General features: G+C 52.8%; 1 protein-coding gene across 3 annotated transcripts; it reads right to left on the bottom strand.

Moving 5' to 3' along the window:
* Positions 1-3,588: 3,588 nt before the first annotated feature.
* On the bottom strand, positions 3,589-15,428 carry TNFAIP8L1 (TNF alpha induced protein 8 like 1). 3 transcript variants are annotated; one of them, XM_028520041.2, is made up of 2 exons: positions 15,323-15,428; positions 3,589-6,465 (listed from the first exon to the last, which is right to left on the bottom strand). In XM_028520041.2, exon 2 carries the CDS (start codon positions 6,458-6,460, stop codon positions 5,900-5,902), a length of 561 nt encoding a protein of 186 aa, XP_028375842.1. In that variant the 5' UTR covers positions 6,461-6,465; positions 15,323-15,428; the 3' UTR covers positions 3,589-5,899. The 3 variants fall into 3 exon arrangements, with proteins under 3 accessions (XP_028375842.1, XP_035888122.1, XP_035888121.1); XM_036032229.1 differs by lacking the exon at positions 15,323-15,428 and adding an exon at positions 14,051-14,174; XM_036032228.1 differs by lacking the exon at positions 15,323-15,428 and adding an exon at positions 6,855-7,139.
* Positions 15,429-20,323: the final 4,895 nt, after the last annotated feature.

The following is a 20,323-nucleotide window of genomic DNA, read 5'->3' as shown; positions in this document are numbered from 1 at the left end:
GAGAAGACAAAGAAACATCCCAAATGAAAGAACAGGATAAAACTCCAGAAAAAGAACTACATGAAGCCCTGACCAGTGTGGCTCACTCAGCTGGTTTGGTGAATTCCCACAAAGTGAAAGGTTGTTGGTTCAATTCCTGGTCGGGACACCCACCTGGATTTCAGGTCCAGTCCCTAACCAGGTCGTATACAAGAGGCAGCCGATCAATGTTTCCCTCTCACACCAATGTTTCTCTCCCTTTCTCTCCCCTTCCCCTCTAAATATAAATAAAGTCTTTTTTAAAAAGGGAATTAAGTGAAATGGAGACAAACACCTAGCTGGTGTGGCTCATTGCCAGCCTGCAAACCAAAGGGTCACCAGTTTGATTCCCAGTCAGGGCACATGGCTGGGTTGCAGGCCAGGTCCCCAGCAGGACGTGTGTGAGACGACGACACATTGATGTTTCTGTCCCTCTTTTTCCCCTTCCTGTCTCTCTAAAAATAAATAAAATCTAAAAAAGAAAAAGAAATGGAGACAACCTGTCAGATTCAGAGTTTAAAACACTTGTGTAAGGATGCTCAGCGAACTTAGGGGAATAGGTGAACTCAGAACTTCGACAAAGAATTGGAAAACATTAAAAGGGGTTGAAAACAAAAAATGAACCAATGAGAATGAAGAATACAATAACTGAAATGAATACCTAGAGGGAATCAATAGCAGATTAGATGAGGCAGAGGGTCAGATCAGCAATTTGTAAGATAAAGTAGGAGAAAAACCCAACTGGAACAGGAAAAAAATTTTTTTTAAATGAGGGTAGTTTAAGGGGCCTCTGGGACCACACCAGGCACACCAACATCTGCAGCACAGGGGACCAGAAGGAGAGACAGGGGGACTGAAAATCTGTGAGGGAAAACCCCGTACCCCGGGGAAGGAAGCAGACGTACAATTCCAGGAAGCACAGAGTCGCGAACAAAGGCCCACACCAAGACACAGCCTAATTGAAATGCCAAAGGTTGAAGACAAAGAATTTTAAGAGCAGTCAGTTACCTATGTGGGAGCTCTCATAAGGCTCTCAGCTGATTGTTCAACAGCAACTTTGCAGGCCAGAAGGGGTTGGCACGAAATAGTCATAGTGATGAAGAGCAAGGACCTATAACCAAGCTTACTCTACCCAGCAAAGCTATCATTAGGAATAGAAGGGCAGATAAAGAGCTTTGCAGTCAAGAAAAAGCTAAAGAAGTTCATCACCACCAAACCAGTATTAAAAGAAATATTAAAGGGTCTTAAGTAAAAAAGGAAAAAATATGAATAAGAAAATATAGGAAAGAAGCCCTGGCTGGTGTGGCTGGGGGGATGGGGTGCAGCCTGCACACCAGGGGGTCACTGGTTCGATTCCCAGTCCAGGCATATGCTTGGGCTGCCAGATGGGTCCCCAGTGGGGATGCATGAAAGGCAACTGCACATTGATGCCTCTCCCTCTCTTTCTCACTCCCTTCCCCTTTCTCTAAAAATAAATTATAAATAAAATCTTTTAAAAATAAATAAATATAATAAAACAAGGGCTGTAGCCCTGACTGGTGTGCCTCAGTTAGTTGGGCATCATCCTGCAAAGCGAAAGGTCACCAGTTCAATTCCCAGTCAGGGCACATACATGTCTGGGTTTGGGGTTCAGTCCCCAGTTGGGGCGTGTGCAAGAAGCAACCAATTGATGTTTCTCTCTCACATCAATGTTTCTCCCCCTCTCACTCCCTTTCCCACTTTCTAAAAATATAAAATAAAATCTTAAAAAAAAAAACAAGGGCTATAACAAGAGACAAAGAAGGACATTTCATAATGATAAAGGGATCAATCCAACAAGAGGAAATAACTTGTAAATTCTATGCACCCAACATAGGAGCACCTAAATATATAACGTAAATGCTGATGGACATGCGAGAGAGAGATCAACACCGATGCAGTAATGGCAGGCATTTTAACACCCCATCGCCGTCAGTGGGCAGATCCTCTGGAGCACGGGTGGCACACACGAGCCCCGTGGGCCGAATCCGGCCCTCTGCCCTGTTTCATCCGGCCCAGCACCTCGTTTCTACCAGGCAGCAGCACCGAGCTCTCACTTAACATTGAAGGAGTAGTTACATTTACACAGTCCTAAAGTTACACTCGGCCCTTTGAAGGCAACCATGAGGCTGATGTGGCCCCCGGTGAAAATGAGTTTGACACCCCTGTTCTAGACAAAATCAACAAGGAGGCTGGCCTTAAATATCACATTAGACCAGATGGACTTAATTGATATTTTTAGGATATTTGCCCAAAAGCAGCCAAATACACGTTCACTTCAAGTGCACATGGGACATTTTCCAGGATAGCCCCCATGAGGCCACAAAACAAGCGTCAGTACATTTAAGATTGAAATCATCAATCGCAAGGGTGTAAACCTAGAACTATGCAATAACAACAGAAACCCAATCCAATTTAAGAAGGGGCAGAGACCCTGAGTAGGCATTTCAGTGAAGAGGACGTACGGATGGCCAGCAGGGACATGAAAAGACACTCACCTTCACCTGATCATCAGGGAAATGTGAGACCTCGCCTCCCCGTCAGAGTGGCCGTCGGGTGCACCAACAAACAACACGAGCGGCTGGGTGTGGAGGGAAAGGTCCCGCCCACGGTGCACAAGCGCGGGGTTGAGAATCGGCATAGCCGCTACAGAAAACGGTGTGGAGTTTCCTCTAAAAATTAAAAGTGGGTGACCTGGCCAGTGTGGCTCAGTTTGTTGGAGTGTCATCCTGTAACCAAAAGGTTGCAGGTTCGATTCCTGGTCAGGGCGCATACCTAGGTTGCAGGTCCAATGCCCGGCCTTGGGTGCATATGGAAGGCAACCAAATCGATGTTTCTCTTCCTTCCTCTCTCGCCAAAAGCAATGGGGAAAAATGTCCCTGGGTGAAGATTTTTTAAAAAATCAGAGCAGTCACATGATCCAGCAATTGCACTTCTGGGTGTTTATCTGAAGAAAATAAAAACACTAATTCAAAAAGATACGTGCATCCCTACGTTCACTGTGCTATTATTTACAGTAGTCAAGAGATGGAAGCAGCCTAAGTGTCCATCGAGAGATGAGTGGATAAAGATGTGATAGACATTTGCGATGGAATAAAAAAGAATGAAATCTTACCATTTACAACACCATGGATGGACCAAGAGGGGAATTATGCTAAGCAAAATAATTTAGACAGTAAAAGACAAGTACTATATGACTTACAGGTGGGGTCTAAAAACCAAAATGAATGTAGATACGGAGAACGAACTGATAGCTTCCCGATGGGAGGGAGAGGCAAACACAGTTACCAGCAGGCCCGGGACGTAAACCGCAGCACAGGGAGCACAGCCAAAACCCTGCGGTGACCGGGGGTGGTGTCAGGCAGGGACTGGACTTGTCAGAGTGATCACTTCACAAGTCACATAAATCTCTAACCACTATGCAGTACACCTGAAAGTAATACAATATTGTATGTCAACTGTAATCAAAATTTTTTAAATTGTTTTTTAAAGGGCAAAAACCCCAAGAGGAGAAAACTCAGCACCAAGCAATTCAAGCCATTTTCACATACAGCCAATGGAAGACATGTGCTTTTATTTAAAATTTTCTGCAGTGCTGTTTGGTTTTCCAAAATTAAATCCCAAATTTATGAAGAGTCAAGAAGATGGACAACCCAGCAAGGAACAAGTACAAGCATTATTATGCATGTTCATAAACTCAGTCAGCGGAACCAAGGGCAAAGAATTTCATCTGGGCCCTGACTGGTTTGGCTCAGTGGGTTGGACAGTGTCTTGGAAACCTAAAGGTCACTGGTCTGAATCCTAGTCAGGGCACAGGACTGTGTTGTGGGGCAGGTCCCCAGTTGATGGTGTGTGAGAGGCAACCAATCGATGTTTCTCTCCCTTTCTCCCTCCCTTCCCCTCTTTAAAAGTAAATAAATAAAATCTGGGGGAAAAAAATCATCTAGGGCTTCTCAGGATACTCAAAATGCACCTTCCCTCTTGAATATGAAGAGCTACCTCTGGACTGGACAGATAAGAGGGAAAGGCTGGCCTTAGAATGGTGGAGTGGGAGGCAGGAACAGCTGGCTCTCGGGCGAAAAGGCTTTGGCTTCTTCAGGGAAGCAGAAACCAACTCACAGAAAGGCTAACTAACTTGAATCTGAGGTCATAATCTTAACTAGTGCAACAGGCCAGGGTAAGGCAAAAGGGAGTGGTGGGGACTGTGACAAAGCAGAGGGGCAACCTCTATACAGCTTCACCAGCAGGCGATGCAGGCTTAGCCGAGTTGCTGAGAGAAATTCCAAATCCAGATTGGTATGTGCAGTTCTCCACTTTTAAGTGTTGTCAGCTGATTCCATTTGGCTCAAACCTTGAATGGAGCAAGCAAACCCAAGTTCTAGCCTAATAAGGCCTCCTGTTTGCAACCCTCTCCCTGAACGGACCAGATCCAGTTCTGTAAAACAGTCACTGGACACCATTCTTCCTCCCGCTTGGGCGCCCGGGAGAACCCTTCCTAAAGCTGACCCGAACAGCCCCGCAGCCCTGTTCTGCACCCATTCTCCCCTTCTGACAAAACCTGCAAATACCCTGCCACACCCTACATGTCCATCCACAGCCCGAGTGGAGAATCACTGTATTTTTTGGATGTCCCCAAAGCCACGATTTGGTGAGCTCTGCCTTCTGAGGTCTGAAAAGTGTGTGTCAGTGTATCTGTTTTCCAAACATGACGTGATCATTGGAAACACTGCCCGCACCTCAGATGGCTTTACCTCTGAGTCCTGTATGTGGAGTGCACTCAGTCCCTGCCCACTCGGGAGTCAGAGCTGGGGGTGCAGGCACATCAAGGTGTCCTCTCCCATACACTGGCACCCAGCGCAACCCTGCCCATGGCTCCCTGGGCTCGCTCCCTAGGGTGGGCGGCTGAAGCAAGAGCCTCGCTCCCTCTCAGTGCTGGCCAGGCCAGTTCCTTCTGAGGGCTGTTCCCGGCCTCCGTCCCAGATGCCGGGGGGTGCTGGTAATCCTTGGGGTCCCCTGGTTTGTAGCACATCCCTCTGATTTCTGCCTCTTTCTTCCCATGACATTCCTCCTGTGTCCACATTTCTCCCATTTGCAAGGGCCCCAGTGACGTTGGGCAGGGGCCCGCTGTGCTCCACTGTGATCGCATCTCACCAGTCACGTCAGCCACAACCCTACTGCCAGATCTGGGTCACGGAGGGTCAGGACTTCAACAAAGGAATGAGGGGGCAGTCCTGCTCACCCCATAACACTTCCTTTCTCCCAGTTCAGTATGACTCACACTTTTCCCGTTGCTTTTAGAGAGGGGGAGACAGAGATATCGATGTGAGAGAGAAACATCAATTGATTGCCTCTCCTAAGCACCTGGATGGGACTGTACACACCCAGACGGAAAGTTGAACCTGCAACTAGGTATGTGCCTGCACCAGGAATCAAACCCACAACAGAGCCACACCAGCCAGGGCAGGATGAGTCCTTTCTGAAGGAATTAAAAAGCCCAGGCTACAACTCGAAGCGGGTAGTATCGGCTTTCAGAGAGCACCCAGTGGTCTGAGGGGCACCATCCAGTTGTCGCTGCTCAGGACAGGGGACCCGAGCAGGCTCAAGGTGTGGGGCAGGCTGCCAGTGCGGGGCAGGCTGCCGGCCCGGGGCCTGTGCCGACTGCCACACTGAGCCCCTCTCCCAGCAGGGTCAGGTGACGAGGGTCCTGAAAGCTGCTGCTGTGAACAGTTTAGCATCTTCAGAAAGAGGACCAGTCATCTGTCCAGGGAGTTTGGCTAGAATCACACCAGGGGTAAAAGAGGTCATTTAAAACAAAAAAAACCTCACGCATCCCCACCCCCAGCAGGAAGACTGTGGACAGCGGTCATATGTTGTCCTCATCCAGCATCCTGGTGAGCCCGTCACAGATGCGGCGCAGGTGGGAGCAGTAGGGCTCAGCTGGGCCGTAGAGCGTGGCCAGGAAGTCGCAGTTGGCAAAGTGGCCAAAGACATGGTTGATGCGGCCGTGGGACTTGGCGGTCAGGTGTGGGCCCACGGCCTGGTGCAGCAAGTCCCGGCACTCGAGCAGGGCAGTGGCCAGCACACGTCTGTCAAAGGTGAAGTCCACCTGGTGGAAACTGACGGCCGTCATGGCCAGGCGGCGCGCCCTCTGGCGGAAGCGCTGGAGGAGCGCCAGCTCCTCCCCACCCAGCTGGCCACTGCGGAGCAGGATGCTCAGCTTCACAGCCACCTTGACCAGGTTCTTGAGCACCTTCTGAGCCTCCTTGCGGCTGCGGGTGAACTCCTTGGTGGCACGGTACAGCTCGTCTAGCACCTCGCTGCTTGTGTCATCGATGAACACGGCCACTGTCGCCTTGGTCGCCACTTTGCTCAGGAGCTTTTTCTGGGCCTGCAGAGCCAGGCTCTTGGTGCTGAAGGTGTCCATCAGCCCTGCCCAGGGAAAGGACAGACCCGGCATCAGTTCCCACGCCCTGGGCCACACAGGGCTTGCCCGGTCAGGCCGCTTTGTTTGCTCCCACCATCTCCCCAAGCCCTCACCTCTTCCCTGGCGAACTCCTTTACATCCCCCAAAACCCCTCAGGCCCTGCCCCTTTCCTGGTGGACTCACATACATCCCCCAACGCCCTGGGCCCCAGGCTTCTGCCTCTTCTTGCAGATTTATCCCTCCGCTTAGCCTGGACACTGCCTCCTCCAGAAAGCCATCCCTGAGCCGTCAAACTGTTGGGGAGGCACCTCTTCTGGGCCACACAGCACCCCAAGCACCACCCCCCATCACTGCTCTGCTCCCCCTGGCTTTGCTTCCCCACTGCCTGCCTCACCCCAGGCCACAGCAGAGGCCCTGGGCCTGATGCCTGATTCCTTCTCCACTGTATCCTTGGAGACTCCAGAAACATCTGTGGAATGAATGAGGGGAGCCTCAGACCCACCCCCAGCCCTCCCCCACTGCCCAGGCCCTGGTCAGAATCCACCCCTGCCGTGGCCCCAGGAAGGCCAGACCAGGAATGTCATGTGGGCTCCCACTCACCCCCAGAGGCTCCCACAAAGCCCATCTTTGTGGGAGCTCAGACCCTGGAAGCAGTCCCAACCCTCAGCCGCCATGTTGGAGGCTGGGGCAGGCCCAGGGATTACTGGAGCAGCCGTCCCTGCCCCCTACACAGGCCACCGGACCTCAGGGCCACAAAGGCCAAGGCCGGGGCCAGAGCTGGGGCCCTGCTGACTCAGCATCACGTGGCAAACCCAGAGCCGGCAGCATGCACCCATTTTGTCACTCCCACCAGGTATTGGGCAGGTTGCCTGTTTTGCAGAAGAAAACAGAGCAAGGCCAAGCCACTTCCCCGAGGCCACACAAGAAGGCAGTGACTGCCTGCCCCCGATGCCTCTGCACCTCTAACCCCTCACCTTCCCTAGCTGACACCTGCAAGTCACCCTGAGTCTTAGAGGACTGGGGGCTGTCCCCCATGACAAGACCAACTCCAATATTCAGGCCCTACTCTGGCTTTGACCAATGGGTCAAGAAACATCAACACCCCATGCCTCAGTTTCCCCACTTGTAAAATGGGGAAGATCAGAACTCTGCCCTAGGGCAGAAGCTCGTGGCCAACCCAATGCCCACCAGGCTGTGACTGTCCCCTGGGCACCACCACCTGGGACTCTGCCATTTAAGGTCTCAGCATCCAGCAGCCTGGTGTAGAGGCCTCTGTGAGCAGCAGCGGCATCAGGCTCACCACTTGGCACAACTACCTACGCCTCCTGAACTCTCTCCCGCCAGTTCTCTAGAACATTCTATCCCACCCCTTTACCTGGACCCCTCCTCCCAAACTCATCCTACAAACTCCTGCTCATCCTTCAAGTCTCAGCGTCACCACCACCTACTCCTGGAAGCCTTCTCAGAAGTCCCAACCTGGGCCAGGTGCTCCTGGCTCCCACGGCGCCCTGGGCACCCTCCTCTGTGTCCTCGAGCACCTTGGTCTCCACGTCCACCTCCCTGGCCCAGTGGCACGTTTAGGGGCTGTGTCTACCAGCCCAGGGCCTGGTGCACAGCAAGTGGCCCACGGTGTTTGTTGAACGTGTCAGGGGAAGGATGTGGGCAAATGCTGGACATGAGAGGCTACCCCCAGGCCCTGGGTCCAGTCTCCCCAGGTTACAGATGGGCAAACTGAGGTTCAGAGAGGAGCTTTCTCCGAGTTCAGGGGTGAAGGCCAGGCCTCTGGACGCCAAGGGCCCTGGAGCCCAGCCCCTTCTGACTGTCTTGGTTGCTGTGTGAGCTCAGGCAGGTCCTTTCCCTCAAAGGTCCTGAAGTTGAGCGTGTTGGTTCTTGAGGGGAGCTGGGCCTATTTACAGGCTTTGGGAAGGGGCTGGGCCCCCAGCAGCGACCCTGTCTCCAAGCCCAGCAGGAACAGAGCTGGGAGCAGAGGCAGCTGCAGACTCCTTTCCCCGCCTCCACACTCCTAGCCCCTCAGGCCAGTCTCCAGACCTGCCGCACCTGGGTCAGCCCAGCTGTGTGCCCCCCCCTACCCCCCGCCCCCGTCTCCTCCCTGACCCATTGTTCTTCCAGAAACACCCCCATTCAAGCAGCCAGAGGGATGACTGCTATCCCGGGGGAGCGGGCCATGGACCAAAATAAACCCCGGCCTTCCTTCCTGCCTGCCGTGCTCGCTCAGGGCCGAGGACGAACAAGCCAGGAGGTGGCCAGGCTGTGCCGCACTGGCCCTTCTGTGTCAAGACCTCCCCAGGAAATGCCCAGAGGCTTGGGGGCCAGATAGCTAGTGTCCCTGGCCCCTGCCCCCGGAATGCCAGAAAGCCCCCTGTCATTACAACTGAAGAAGGCCCACTGAAGACTCATCTAGGCTCTGCCAGGGCATTCACTCAGCTGCTCAATGAGCATTTATGAACTGCCAGTCATGTCCCAGGCACTGGGGACCAGCCATGGCCACAGGAGATCAGTTCCTGCTTTCCTGGGGATCCCCGCCTCTAGACCCCATGCCTCCTCATCACGGAATAGTTTGGGGGCCCCAGCACTGCCCTGAAATGGAATCTGCAGGCGCCACCATCCACCTCCATCCACCACTCTAAAAGTAAAGCTAGTAGACAGCAGCAAAGGCCACCATCTGAGGGGACGGAGGGGGTGGGATCTGGGACGTTCCATGTTCTGTTCAGTCTGGGTCCTCACGAACATGACGTCACTGAGTCAGGTGGCTGTACGTCTCAGAATACACTACAGACCAGTGAAGGGTACGCTTCCAAAGGTGACTTCCGTTATGTGAATTATATCTAAATAAAAGATACCCAACGTTCTCCAAAGAAGGTATACACACGGCCAACAAGCAGCTAAAAGATGGTCCACATCATTGGCCTCCAATGAAATGCAAGTCAGAATCATAGTGATCCATCGCCTCACCCCCACGAGGACGGCTCCTATCAAAAACACAGGCCCTGCCGAGCGCTGGCGAGGATGCGGAGAACCTGGACCCTCATACACGGCGGGAGGAGGGATGGGAAACGGTGCAGCCGTTTCTGGCAGCTCCTCAGAGTTACCATGTGACCCAGCAATTCCACTCATAAACATCCACCCGAAAGAAATGAAAACACACATCCACCAAAACCTCACGCATGCACGTTTACAGCAGCACAGCTCATGGCCAGGGAGTGGAAACAACCCCGATGGCCACCCACAGATGAGTAAACAAAATGCGGTCCAGCCACACACTGGGATATTGCTCGGCCGGGAAAAGGAGTGAAGCTCTGGCACTCACCACACTGATGGACCCTGAACACATGACGCTCAGTGAGAGAAGCCAGACACAAAAGACCACACAGTGTGGGATTCCATTTACGTGAAACGTCCAGGACAGGCACGGCCACAGACAAAGGAAGTGGGCTGCCAGGGGCTGGGGGAGGGGCAAGAGCAGTGACTGCTGATAGGGACTGGGCTTCTCTTTGGGGTGCTGGAATGTTCTGGAATTTGAATACTTTAAAATAGTGAGTTTATATCTTATCAAGTGGGACTTACTGTTTTTAAAAAAAGATTTTATTTATTTATTTTTAGAAAGAAGGGAAGGAAAAGAGAAAGAGAAGGAGAGAAACATCAGTGTGTGGTTGCCTCTCATGTACCCCCTTACTGGGGACCTGGCCTGCAACCCAGACGTGTGCCCTGACTGGGAATCAAACTGGCAACCCTTTGGTTTGCAGGCCCACGCTCAGTCCACTGAGCTACACCAGCCAGGGCATTACTTTTTAAAAATATTTTAAAAATATGTTTATTGATTTTAGAGAGAGAGGAAGGGAGGGAGAGAGAAATGGACAACCTAGGTATGTGCCCTGACTGGGAATCGAACCCCCAACTTTCTGGTGTATGAGATGACTCTCCAACCAACTGAGCCACACCAGCCCAGAGTTACTATTAATATTAAGTGTAACCCTGGTGGGGTGGCTCAGTTGGTTAGTGCATCATGCAGATACACCAAAGTTGAGGGTCTGATCCCTGATCAGGGCACATAGGAGAATCGCCCGATGACTGCATAACTAAGTGGGACAACAAATCCACCTCTCTCTCTCTCTCTCAAAAAACAAAAATTAAGTGTATATATTTATACCTCTGTGCTCCTTACTATTTATCTTTTATACCTCATGTTTATAATGTTAAATGAATTTAAAATTTTAAAAACAGGACTTGGTACAAACTAATATAAACAGAAAATAAAAGAATTCCACAACGTGAGATTTATAAATCACTTCCGCATGGACAGGCCCTCAGTCAGTACTCAAGGCGTGCTTAATTAAGAAGAATTTCCCTCAAAAGCTCAAGCTCACTGCCCTTATGGATGAAGTGATTCTGTCAGAAGTCTGCCCATATGGTGAACATATAGCTATAAAACCCTATCAAAAAGGAGCTCCGTCTCCCTTTGATTCACCCAGGAATAGTCACTGAATATTAAAATGGTGCAGAAAAAAAAACCCCAAGCATCAGCTTGTGTTTTTGTGGGACAGTAGGAAGCGGGGAGACCCAGGGCTGCCCTGCGTGTGGCCGGACCCCTAGCACCCTGGTCCCTGCCCTCAAACACCGGGACACCCTGCTACTTCAGAAGAAAAATAGCATCTCTCCAAATTTCCAAGGCAGCCCCCTAAGAAATGTTGCTCATACTGGAAGGAGGTGCCAGAAACCAATGAACATGGAAATAAACAGGATAATTTCAGGGGAGACAAGGGCCATGGGGGCAGGGAGGGGAATGACAGCCAGGAACAGGCAGGTGACTTGGGCTTGCATGGTCAGGAAGGCTTCTCTGAGGCAGAGCCCCTGGAACTGAGGCTGCAAGGACAAGGTCTGGGGGGAGGTTGAGCCGGGCAGGGGGAAGAGCCTGAACCAAGGCCCCGGGGCAGGACCGCGCCCATGTGCTGGAGGAACAAGAGGAGGGCCATAGGCCCACACACTAACCCTCACAGGCCACCGTCCATATCCTCCCACAGTGGCCCCAGACAAGCCCCATGCTCAGGGGCAGCTTTCCCATCTGTGAAATGGGTGTCCAGATACCGAGGGGCTCTGTCCACCCCTGGCCTGCCCCCACATTCTTCCCCAGAACGCTGGAGCCCGGTCCACATCTGGGACTTCCGTCCTCTGCCAACCCCATTTCGTGTTTTGGACTCCGACCTTTGCCCCCATGCCCATTCTGGACACTCCAGCTCCCACTATTCCTGGGAGTCACCCCCACTGCCCTCTTTTTCCAGCCCCAGGCAACCACTAGCCCACTCCCTGTCTCTGTGGATGTGCCTGTTCTGGGCGTGTCACACACCAGGAATCACACACACGGGGTGGCCTTCTGTGTCTGGCTTCTCTCCCTGAGCTTCACGGTCTCAAGGTCCGCGGCCATAGCAAGTGCCAGTGCTTCACTCCTTTTTATGACTGAATAGTATTCCACGCCTTTGCTTCAGATATAATGTGTTTAACTCTAAGTTCCTAGTCTGTCATTTTAAATAATGACAAAATTATTAAATGGCAAAACTCCTGAAAGTACAACAAGTGGGTCTTGTGAGCTGGGGTGAGGCAGCACCGGCACGCCACTGGTCCACAGGCACCTGCCCCCAGCCCCCACCACATGAATTCTTCATGCCCCACACAAAGGTGTCAATAATTGATGGGCCCGCTCAGCAGGTCGAAGCCACTCCTCTCCTCTCCCAGCCCTTGCTGCAATGGCCCAGGATGGCCTCAGGGGGCCCCAGGCCTCTGCCCACGGTGGCAAATGACCCCACAGCCCTTGTCCCCATGCACTATCGGACACCCACCACACTGGGTGCCCTTTACTAACCATCACTCGCTGCTCAGTCAGCGTGCATGTCAGATACAGCCAAAGGGAGAGGGAGATCGGCTTGCCTGAGGTTAGGGAAACACCAGTGGTTATCGAACTGGGTTTCCCAGAGCCTTTGGGGGCCACTCCATGGATGGGCAGGGTCTGGCCACCTGCCAGGCTGCAGTGGGAGCCAGGACACTTTTAACTGTGGTCAGATTTCCCCTAAAGAAAGAATTTGGCGGCCAAACACGAATGTTGGGAGACTCCCGCCAAATGCCACACAGGGAAGGACAGGACAGACTCAGCTCAGGCTGAGCAAAAGACATTCTACAGCAAGTGGGAATTTCAGGGTCACGTGGCAGGAGTATGGATGCAGCCCCTAAATGAGTGCTGGCTTCCACCCAGTTCTCACCTACTCACTGCCTCAGGCCCCTGGTGCCCCATGTTGTCCTCCCTACAGCAGCCACCAGAGGGTGCATATGAGCACCTAAGTCAGGTCCCATCCCACCTTTGCTCACACCTCCCTCTGGGTAAAAACCCAAGTCCTCCCAGAGGCTCTCACAGCTCTGCAAGACTTGCCACCATCCCCTCCCTGCCCTCACCTCCTCCCTCTCCACCCCCCCAGCCCTCCCCTCACTCACTCTGCTTCAACCACAAGGGCCTCCTCCCTGTTCTTCCAACACATCAGGCAATGTCCTGCCCCAGGGCCATTGCACAGTCTGTGCCCGCTGCCTGGAATGCTCTGCTCCCCCACCCAGGTCTCTGCATGGATTCAGGACTTAGATCAAACATCACCCCCTCAGGAGGCCCTCTCAGAACCGCCAACCAAACTAACTTCCCCAACCATCTGACTCTCCATTATCTCCAGGCAGTTACAACGAAGTGTAATGATTTCTCTGGATGAAATACATTTCTTCCAACCCCCAAGCTTGGCTCACAGTAGGTGCTCAGAACCTGTTTGTTGAGTGAATAAATCACCTCTCAGAGGGTCACAGAGATCTCATTCAAGGGCTCCACTGTTCAGCCAGGAAAAGAGACACCCAAAGAAAGACAGAGTTAGCCCAAGGTTACACAGTAGCACAGCACAAACCCCTCTGGAGGGGGGACCCCTGGGTGGAAACCCCCCTACTTCCACTACCCCACTGGACATAAGGGGAAACCGTGGTCTAAAGGATGAGGCCTTAGATCTCGAAGACTTAGGCTGAGGTCCTTTTATGAAAGCTCAGGAGAGTGGGATTCCAGAGGCAGCCATTTCATGGAGGAGTGCAGGGGGATTGCAAAGAAGGTGTGCGCACTGTGGAACTGGGCCCGGCCCTGCCAGCTCCAGGCTCCCACCTCTCCGTGTGTACCACCGGGGGCTGAACCCAGACCAGCATGGGCCATCATTCAGCATCTGCCTCTGAGCCAGGCTGTTTTCATGCCAACCGCTGGACAGACATGAGTGAGGATAGTGTCCTAGGTACACTATTGTGGCTCCATTTGACAGACAGGGACACCGAGTCCTCCTAAATCCACCTAATCAGACCCCAAGCAACCAAAAGTCCCCTTACCTACCCAGGCCTCAGATGAGAAAACTGAGGCTCTGGGCCTCAGACATGCCCAAGGTCCCACAGCAGGAGGGGACACATGGGGCTTCAAGTCTGCACCTGCCTAATCTCTTCTCTTAGGGACTGGACCCTCCTGTCCTGCTCCCCACAGGGTGGGATTCGAGCCCCCGGGGTCTGGGTACTCACCCACCACTGGTGTCCCAGCCACAAGGCCTGCCAAGTAGAAGAAGCACAGCCAAGGTGTTTGTGTGGCTGGGACTCCGGCTCTTTGTTCCGGTTTCCATAGGTACAGCGTCCCTGGGCAGGCCCCTCCTCCACCCCGCCCAGCTGCCCAGCCCTTGCCTGGCAGTCCTCCGGCCCAGCCTATCCAGGCAACTTGTTATGTTTTAAAGTTGACATCGTGGACCTGGCTTGGTGGTGGAGGAAACAACCTGTGCAAAGGCCCAGAGGCAATGTCATGCCAGGCCTGTGACTGTGAGACTGGTGTGGCTGGAGGCAGAGTGAGCAGTGAGCCAGAGGGAGAATGGGAGGAGATGAGACCCAGGAGGCATGCAGGACCCACATTCCTGCATTTAACCTGGAAGCAGCACTCACCCCCAGGGTTCCTCCTATTATATAGACAGGAAACTGAGGCTGGGAGAATCAAATCATCTGTTCAAGGTACTATATGGTGAGTGGTGGGTGGGAACGCAGGTTTGTCAAATTCCAAGATGGAACCCCCCCAACCACTTGTGAAACTGCCCTCACCCATCAGCAGCCCCTCAGGGCCTTCACCACCCTCAGCTGGGCTCATATACTCAGGAGGTAACCATGAAGGCCTGTCCACACCTGGAGCTACCATTCCTCCAGTGGGACCCCCAGGATAGAGGAGGTGGTGATGCTGGGTCAGCTCACCTGCCGATTACCTCAGCGGTAACAGTCCCAGTTCACAGCTGGTAAAACTGAGGCCAAGGCTTCAGGCAACTGGGGAGCTCCTAGGTGGCCAGTCTGGGTGGGCCTGGCCTTGGATATCCCAGCAGCCTGGACCCGCTGGAAGTCACACTCTTTTCCATCCCCACGCCTTTGGCAGGGCTGCCCACCACCTGGAATGCCCTTCTGACTCTGAAATCTGGCCCTAGCACCTGGCGCCCTGCGCGGTGAAAGGGGCAGAGTACATCAGAGTCCCCTTGGGGCGGGAAGGGGCGGGGCGGGGGGGCTCGCTGGTCCCACAGCAATCAATGCCCCATGCCCATTGGGCAGTTCAGGCCCTCTGTGCCTTCTTCCCCTAACCCATACAGCAAGAGAGTGTCAGAGACAGAGGGAAAGGGAGAAAAGGAGAAAGGGAGAAACTCAAGCAGGAATAGGCTGGCCGGGAAGGGGGGTTCCGGGGGCATGGGGGAGCGGGAGAGATAGACAGAGGGCGACTAGGTGGTCCCCGAAATGCGCCGAGGTGGGGGACGCCCCCAGCATTGCTCTCACCTGCTCTTTGGGGCCAGTCGTGGATCCCACCACCTGGATTTTACCCCGCTGCCTCCGAGGGACCGCAGCACCCGCGCTTGATAACCACGAGGGGCGGGGCGGGAAGCTCTGCCCGCCCTCCTATCGCTCCACCCCCGCCCTGCCCCGCCCGCTTGGAAGCAGAGAAGCAGGAGAAGAAGGGGATGGGCCGAAGACACGGGATCCGCCAATGGCAGTGCGGGCGGTGTACAAAGAAGCCAATAGGAGAAGGTCACCTCCGCGAGAGGGGCGGGTCCGGGGCGGGCCAGGCGGCTTCGGGGGATTTCTCCGGAATCGCACCAGTAGCCGGATGCTGGGGGTGCCACGGGACTGGGCCCATCCGAAGAAAGGAGAGGAAGGGGGCTGAGTGAAAAACAGAGACCCAGGGGAAGAGAGGAAGACAGAGGGAGCCAAAAAGAAAAACAGATCAACATGCAGTTCTGGATAGGTTCTTCCTCCCTCTGGGACTCAGTTTACCCACCAGGGTAATAGCAGTTGGTGTAGGAACTTGTTTCTTAAAGTACATCAGAATCAGCTGAGAGCTCCTTTAAAAGTGCAGATTCTGGTACCCCCAGAAAGGCTGAACCTGACCCAGAGTTGAAGATCAATCGTTCTGGGTTGCTGATACATTCGCTGGGTGAGGTTTGAGGCAGTCGCTGGCTGAACAGGCCCTGGAGATCCTACCAGAGAGAGTCCCAGATCCAGCCTCAATTTCCGTGGGAATGAACCTCCTGGCCGGCAGCGGGTCGGGCGATGGGGCCAGCTGGGGGCCCCCCAGAGGATGCAGCTGTGAGTTCTGGGAACGGGGCCCAGGATTGGCTCCCAGCTCTTCTGCTGCTCCTGTTTCCTCCCGCAGCCCCAACCCAGGGTCCCAGTTGCTGCTAGAGCCAATGGAGGCCAGAGCAGGCCAGAAAACAAGTGTTTGGTGAGTGCCTAGTCCTGTCCTGCACGTGGAGATCACGGAGCCCTGCCTCAGGTCTCATGAGTCCCAAATGAGTGAAATGTCTCTTTATCTCATCTTGGAGGGGGAAACTGAGGTCCAGGGAGGGGAAGTGACTTGCCTGAGAACATGCAGGCACAAGCAGCGGGGCCACAGTTCAAAACCCAGGACTGCTTGTCCCACTGCGTCCCACCCACAGCTAGGTCTCTCTCTCTTTAGTCCAGGGTTTCTCTTCATTAGCACTATTGACATTTGGGACCAGTAATTCCTGCTTGTGAGAGTGGGGTGGGGGGCGCCCTTTGCACTATGGTATGGCAGGCAGCATCCCTGGCTTCCACCCACTCAATGCCAAAGTAGCCCTACCACCAAGTCATGATAACCAAAAACGTGTCCAGCCAAGTGTTCTCTGGGGGCAGAATGGCCCTTGGTTGAGACCTAGATCCATCCCTTCATGTCCCAGAGCCCCAAATTATGGAGACCGATTCTTTGGATCAGGGTAGTAATGGGGCAGAGGGAGCTGTTTTTGGCACCTTAGCAAAGCACAGCAGATTGTTTCAATGAGTGCTGCGTGGGCATGGCAGGTGTGGAGTGTGACTGAGGTGAGTTCAATCCCAGCCTTGTCAGTATCTGCCTACATGTGTTCATCTCTCCAAGCTTCAGTCTTCCACATGTGACATAAGAATAATAAAGCTGCCCTGGCTGGTGTGGCTCAGTGGATTGAATGCTGGCCTGCAAACTGAAAGGTCACTAGTTTGATACCCGGGCAGGACACATGCCTGGGTTGTGGACCAGGTCCCCAGTTGGGGGCATGAGAAGGGCAACTGATCGATGTGTCGCTCACACATCGATGTTTCTCTCCCTCTCTTTCTCCCTCCCTTCCTCCTCTCTAAAAATAAATAAAATCTTTAAAGAAAAAGAATAATAAAGCCTAGAGGTACACAAACAAGACAACAAATAAAAAATGTTCACAAGGATGCAAAGAAATTAGAATCTTTGAACATTGATGGTGGGAATGTAAAATAGTGCAGCTTCTCTGGAGAAGTTCGGCCATTTCTCAAAAAGTTAATCATAGAATCACCATATGACCGAGCAATTCCACTCGTACGTATCTACCCAGTGAAGCTGAAAGCAGGGACTCAATGTCCATAGCAGCGTTATTCACAATAGTCAAAAGGTGGAAGCCACCTGTATTTATCAACAGATGATGGATAAACACAATGTGGTCCATCCAGACAATGGAATATTTAATTCAGCCTTAAGAAGAAAGAAAATTCTGACACCTGTTACAACATGGATGAAGCTTGAGGACGTTGTTGAGTGAACTAAGCCAGACACAAAAGGACAAATACAGTGTGATTCCACTCACATGAGGTCCCTAGAGGAGTCAGATCCATAGAGACAGGAAGTAGATGGTGGGAGCCCGGGGCTGGGGGAGGGAATGGGAGTTAGTGTGTGATGGGGACAGAGTCTCAGTTTGGGAAGATGAGAAAGTTCTGGAAATGGATGGTAGTGACAATTATACAACAATATGAATGTATTTAATGCCACTGAACTGTATACTTAAAAATAGTTAAAGTGGTAAACATTATGTTAAATATTTACCACAATTTTAGAAATGAATAATGAATATATCAAAACCCTGAATTGTATACTTTAGATGGGTAAATTGAATGGTATATGAATTATGTCGCAATAAAACTGGTTTTTTGGGGGTGGGGTTTTTTTAGAAAGTGCCCAGCTGTGCATCTGGTAATAATAGCAATAGTACAGCTAATATTTATTGAGCACCTATTATGTGTCAGTTACTATTCGCACTTTATATAAATTAACTCACCGAACCTCAAAGCAACCTGGCCAGGGGCTACAACTGTTTTATTTCAAAAGATGGTAAAACTGCCCTGGCTGGGTGGCTCATGGATTGAGCTCCAGCCTGGGAACCAGAGGTTCCCCAGTTTGATTCCCAGTCAGGGCACATGCCTGAGTTGTGGGCCAGCCCCCCAGTAGGGGGCCCGGTGAGCAACAACCACGCCTTAATGTTTCTCTCCTTTCTCTCTCCTTCCCCTCTTTCTAAAACTAAGTAAGTTGAAAAAAAAATTTAAATGGTAAAACTGAGGCTCAGAGGAAGCAAGTGGCCTGTCCCAGGCCACACTGCCAGGTCCTGACAGGTGGGATTAGAATCTGGGACCATTTGAGTTGGGTGTAATGTGTACAGCTCTCTGAGTTGCCTAATATCCCTGGGGTTGCCCCAGCTGGACAGGGGGCTGATGGTACAACAGACCAGCGGCTCTATCTGAAGTCAGAGGCTCAGCTCAGAACCCGGGCTCAGGCCAGGTCTCCCGCTAGTGGCTGTGCCGATTCCAGCTGTGCTCAGCAGGGGGCGTGCGTTGTCCACAACCAGCCCAGCACACTTTCTCCTTCTCTCTGCCCTCCTCTCCCTCTCCCCCCCCCCCCAGGGGGTGGGATCTGTGTGCAGGGAAGGATCCCCGGTCCAAGTCACCCCAGACCCTAGACCCAGCCAGTGTCACTTGCACTTCAATATCAGGCCTTTCATTCTGCCTGGCTGTGTGACCCAGAAAAAGCGATCCCTTCTTTGGCCCTCTGGCTCGTCGCTATGCAATGGGACCTCAGTGGCACAGAGGAGGATTGAGGGAGTGGGAAGCCTTTTCTCCAGGAGCCTCCGGGAATCCCTTGCCTGGCGGCTTCCCCACTGTCCAGACGCTTTGGAGAACCAGCTGTGGTGGTGGCCACAACGCCCAACTCCCATGCTCCAAGCCCAGGCGTAACTCCCACAATCTATCTGTCATCAGCTTCTCTTGTGTGTGGGGCAAAACCCCTCCGGAGGTGGGCCCCTCACCCTCACCCCGCGCAGCCACCCCCATCACCTCAGTCCGGACAAAGTGTTCTGGTGTTCCAAGGACGCAGGGCCACACCTTTGGTTAGCTGTTCCCTCCATCCTCAGAACCCTCCTTGCACTCCCAGACTCCGCAGATGAGTTAGCTGCATGCGGGAGGAAGTCCAGCTCCTGAATCACACGGTTTTGGGCTGGGCCCGCTGATTATCTGTTTGTCAGCCTCAGGGCCTTCTATCCATCCACTGGGGCTAATTGTCCTGCTATGCTGAATTCCGGGTAGCGTGGGACTGGGCGGGTCAACTATTTGGACTGTTACTATCTCCTGTCCAAAGTTGCCAGGTGTTCATGGGAACCCAGGCGAGGAATTCAGGCTCTGGCCTGTCCCACCCTGGGCACCTCCCCACATATCCTCTAATCCCACATACTCTTGAATCCCACATACATTTAATGAACACTTTATACTAGGTACTGTTCCAGGCACGGAGGACCCATTGGGGAACATAACAGATAGAAGCCTTCATGGGCGGATTTTCCAGTGAAGCAAGATGCTGGAACTATGTAAATTTTATTTTAAATTACAATCATGCAACTATAAAGGGCAGTAGACACTCAGAGCAAAGAGGGGTCCTGGGTTGGACCCTAGAACAGGAAAAAGGGCATTAGTGGAAAAATGGGAGAAATCCATATCCTGAGTTGGGATTCAAACCCACACCCTCTGCCCTCCCTGTCCAGCTCAGTGTTTTCCTTCACCTTCGGAGCACTTCTGCCATATTCTTCAGCCATCCTTCCCTCCCATATCTCAGCCTGGTCAGCCTCTCTGGGGTTGGAACATCTTCCCTAAGACTCTCCCCCGGCCAGGTTTCTGCAAGTCCCCTGAGGGTCAAGGCAATCTAAGAGGGCTTCCTGAAGGAGGAAGCCCCTAGGCAGCAGGGTGTGCTGAGGATTACCCTGTGCAGCCCATGATTTCCCAATTATTTTGCTCATCCTCAATTCTTGGGAGTCACGGGGCTTAGGTGGGAAATCTATTCCCTCTGTTTTCCTCGCACCCACCTCTGTCTTGATGACTGCATCTGGGCCTGAGCAGGGGGTGCTGCTGACCTCATCCTCCCACCTCAGGGAGGATGTGTTAGCTGAACCCTGACATGATAAAATAATAACTCAGCAGCCCCACACCCAACCAGAATCTAGGGCA

The sequence above is a fragment of the Phyllostomus discolor genome, chromosome 8 (assembly GCF_004126475.2).
Source record: "Phyllostomus discolor isolate MPI-MPIP mPhyDis1 chromosome 8, mPhyDis1.pri.v3, whole genome shotgun sequence".
Taxonomy (NCBI): domain Eukaryota; kingdom Metazoa; phylum Chordata; class Mammalia; order Chiroptera; family Phyllostomidae; genus Phyllostomus; species Phyllostomus discolor.
The sequence above is the reverse complement of the archived record's forward strand: the minus strand, read 5'-3'. Positions and strand labels throughout refer to the sequence as shown.